The 3971-nt window shown below is 49.9% G+C and overlaps 1 protein-coding gene across 2 annotated transcripts; it reads right to left on the reverse strand.

Moving 5' to 3' along the window:
• Positions 1 to 1749: 1749 nt before the first annotated feature.
• Positions 1750 to 3770, reverse strand: TCEAL4 (transcription elongation factor A like 4). Of its 2 annotated transcripts, none has more exons than XM_052663300.1 (3): positions 3667 to 3770; positions 3015 to 3087; positions 1750 to 2656 (listed from the first exon to the last, which is right to left on the reverse strand). In XM_052663300.1, exon 3 carries the CDS (start codon positions 2633 to 2635, stop codon positions 1898 to 1900), a length of 738 nt encoding a protein of 245 aa, XP_052519260.1. In that variant the 5' UTR covers positions 2636 to 2656; positions 3015 to 3087; positions 3667 to 3770; the 3' UTR covers positions 1750 to 1897. The 2 variants fall into 2 exon arrangements, with proteins under 2 accessions (XP_052519260.1, XP_052519259.1); XM_052663299.1 differs by having other exon boundaries at positions 1750 to 2661; positions 3667 to 3764.
• Positions 3771 to 3971: the final 201 nt, after the last annotated feature.

Genomic DNA, 3971 nt, shown 5'->3' on the forward strand with positions numbered 1-3971 from the left:
CACGACTGAGCGACTTCACTTCACTAACCATAAGAGAAAAATCAAGCAAACTGAAACTGTGGTACACTAATCAAAGTACCTGACCGGTGCATCTCAAGAGTGTCAAGGCATAAGAAACAGGGAAAGTGTGAGAAATTGTCACAGCCAAGAGGAGCCTAAGGAGACATGATGACTAATTGTAAGATGAAAACCTGGATGGGATCCTGGGAACAGAAAAAAGACATTAGGGAAAAACTGAGGTACTCTGAATAAAGTATGTATCTTGGTTAATGATAAATTATCAACATTGGTTCATTGTGACGAACGCTTCAAGCTAAAAGTTCAGTTCAGTCCAGTTCAGTCGCTCAGTCGTGTCCGACTCTTTGCGACCCCATGAATCGCAGCACGCCAGGCCTCCCTGTCCATCACCAACTCCCAGAGTTCACTCAAACTCACGTCCGTTGAGTCGGTGATGCCATGCAGCCATCTCATCCTCTGTTGTCCCCTTCTCCTCCTGCCCCCAATCCCTCCCAGCCTGAGTCTTTTCCAATGATGTTAATAACAGGTATGGGGTATATGGAAACTGTATCTTTGTAATAATTCTGTAAATCTACAGCTGGCCTAAACGTTTATTTAAAGAAACACTATAAGCAAATATAAGTAAATAAAAGGCTAATGAGACAGAGGGAAAAAAATCACATAGGTAGATGGGTCTGCTGAAATGATAAGCCAGGGCTTAACAGGAATTCCCTAGGAGACAACTTCTTCTAAGAAAAAAGCGTCAGCAGACACGAGATTAACAGGTGAGAATAGCACAGCATCTGGTCAGATTTTTCTCCCGGTTCAATCTCCAGTATCTAAATCCAGTGCAGATGGCTGTACACAGAAACACACACAAACCAACAAAATACTTGGAAAGGTGTGTTTTATAAGAACTTTATAAATAGCAAGACCCAAGTGACAACTGGGTGCTACCCAGGTGAGTTAGGGTAACTCTACTGTAGAGAATTCTCCACCTTTCAGTTGTGACATGGTGTTGTTTTAGACCATGACGATCTCTAGCCCATCAGCAGCGGTGGGAGCCTTAGGAGGGTACAGTACCCACAAGCAGAGGCATACCCCCCAAGAGTCATGACATTACCCCAGCGGGAGAGGGCCACCCACCTCACAGCTGTCTGGACTTACTCCTGCACACACTTGAAACCTCCTCAGCCCTCTCCAAAACATCTGCTGGGGCTCTAGCCCTGCTAGTGCAGGGCAGAGGGTGGGAACCAGCTCACATACTCAGCATCTTACTGAATATTCTCCACAGCCCTAGAAGGCAAGTTTTATCCCCAACTCACTGATGCCAAGAGTTTCCCTTACAACAATGGATCTGTAATAACTGCCAAGTTGATTCTTGCACCTTTGAGTCCCAGAGGTAATGTGACTTTTACTCAGTTCACATCCTGGCAACACAAATTTTATGTGTCTCCACTGCCTCAGAAGGCACTTCACTGAATAGTACTTGATTGCTTGGTATTGGTTTCCTATTTTTTATCTTTCATTATTGCTATGATAAAAAGTAAGCTGTGTGTTAAGAGAATATAAACAGATGAGCAAAAAACAGAAAAAAATCACCCACAGATAACCGCTATTGATTTTTTAGTAGATAGTTTTCAGTTTTTCTTGTACATGGATCACTAGTAAAGTATCTTTGTAGTTTTACAAAAATGGACTGATGCCATATATATGGTTCTGAAAACTATTTTTGTTTTTAATTTTACAATGCACCATAAACATTTTTCCATGCAATGGATGAAAATCTGCTACTGAAACATAGAGGGCTGCAGTTGAATAATGAGAGCGACACCTAAAGTATAGGATTAGCATTTAAGGTTAATAAAGCACAAGGCCTGGTAAATGCCTGCCACAGGCACTACACAAAAGGAATGTCTTCAAAGCCTCTTTGCGGGGCCCTGCAGCCACCCCTGAGTTCCCTTGGGCCCCTTGGGTGGAAGGGGTCCTGTAAACTTTTTTGCATCCACATAAACCCCCCCAATTTCTGTCTGGTTTTCTTCACCTCATCCTCCACCCTGGCCATCTCATCAAATTCTCTTATCATCTCTTCATTGCTCAAATGCATATCATGTATGGCCTCCTTGTATTCCTTGAGACACTGAGCCAGCCCCTTGTTGGTTTTTCTTTTGGCCTTCCTGGGTACATCCTCCCCAGCGGGGCGCTTTCTGCCAGCCCTCGGTTCCCTTGGTTCGCTGGCTGGCTTGTCTTCTTTTGGCTTCCCCTCGCTCTCTGGCTTCCCCTCACTCTCTGGCTTCCCCTCACTCTCTGCTTTTGTTTCTTTTGCTTCTTCCTCACTCCCTGGCTTCCCCTCGCTCTCTGCTTTTCTTTCTTGCGCTTGTTCCTCACTCTCTGGCTTTTCTTGGCTCTCTGGGGCTCCTTCTTTTGGCTTGGTCTCACTCTCTGGCCTTTCCGTAACTGTTAATACTTCCTCATCTGTCTTTCCCTTGGGATCTGTCCTTCCCTGGTTTTCTAAGTCTTCCTCATCTTCCCTAGTACAAGCTGCTCCTGGTTTTCCTGCATCCAGTGGCTGTTCTTTGTTTTCCATCTTGCCCTGGTTCTCAGGCTTCGCTTCATTTTCACTGCAGAGTTTTTCCATGTTGAGCGTCCCCTCCTTTTCCTGTCCTGGGAGTGGGGCGGGGGAAGAGAAGACAAAGAGAAGACAAGAGAGACTGAGGTTTGGGGGGAAATGCAGGTTCGGACAGTAGTAGTCATTTCTTGCCCTTTGTCAGGGATCTCCTGACCTGGTCTGGCCCTCCGAGAGTGCCTTTTGCCCACCCTTTACCCCACCATTCCTCGTGCACACGTGAGACAACACTTCCCTGGCAGGCCCTGCCATTTTTCCCTATGCATGCTCAGCGCGGCAGTGTGTAAATGTGTTGGGAAGTGGGCAGTGGGGCCCCCAATTCTTCGCGGGCGGTCCCTCCACACTCCCCACCCCTCTGGGTCCCTGTCCAGTGCCCTCTTCCTTCACTGACCTGCGGGGATTCTGGACAGGTTCCTCCTCTTTCTATAGCCCAGTAGAGCGCTGGGAACAACAGACACGTAGACCTGCAGACAGACAGGAGACCGGGGATGGGCACCGGTGGATGCACAGGGACTCGGGCCCCTTTCCAGAATCTCTGCCCTCCTCACCCACCGTTTCCCTCCCCCACCCCCTCCTCCGCCCCCTGCACCCCAGCCGCCATTTCTTTTCATGCCTCGGGCGCCAGACCAGGATGTTTTCCAAACTAATTTTGGATCTCTGCGTCCTTCTCTCCCAAAGGCAACTCGCCTCCCCACCCTCGAGGTCAACTTTCTACTCTACGCACAGAGTGGCAGAGGGGATTTATTTCCACTGCCTCACTGCTGGGGCGCCCCCTAGCTCACAATCTCCGGCTCCAAGATGGACGGAGGGCAGAGAAAGATGTTTAGAGAAAGGGGAATGGGTACTTGGGGTGTCCGCCTCCCCCTCCCTCCGCCCAACGGCCGTTTGCTCCCCCTTAGCCGTTTTCCCTCCGCCATCTCTAGCTACAGTCTGGCCAGCTCCCCTCGACCAGAACCCCATCCCCAACCTTTCTCCTTTCTGCGCCCGTTCCTCCTCCCCCATTCCGGTGTCCCACAGGCAGCGACGAGGACCCTCACACTGACCTGAAAGAACCAGGAGCAACAACTAGGGGCTCGCAGACGGCTCCGGGTCCGACAACACCGAGGGAGGGCCACTACCCGGACCGGTGCCCACTTCTGGGCCGAGCGGTCACGTGAGCGTCGCGTCACCCGAGCTCCGCCCCTGCACCCCGCCCACCAGCCGGCGTCTGCTAGCCGCCCACCGCCTCCCTCGGGCAGGTGCCTCTTAACCTCTCTGGGCCCTTTTGTCCCTTTCCTCTTCTTGAGAAGTTGGTCAAAGAAATAATTTTAATAAAAACCACAGAGGTGGGGACCTACCTGGCAGTCCA

Source organism: Budorcas taxicolor, chromosome X (assembly GCF_023091745.1).
Source record: "Budorcas taxicolor isolate Tak-1 chromosome X, Takin1.1, whole genome shotgun sequence".
Classification (NCBI taxonomy): Eukaryota; Metazoa; Chordata; class Mammalia; order Artiodactyla; family Bovidae; genus Budorcas; species Budorcas taxicolor.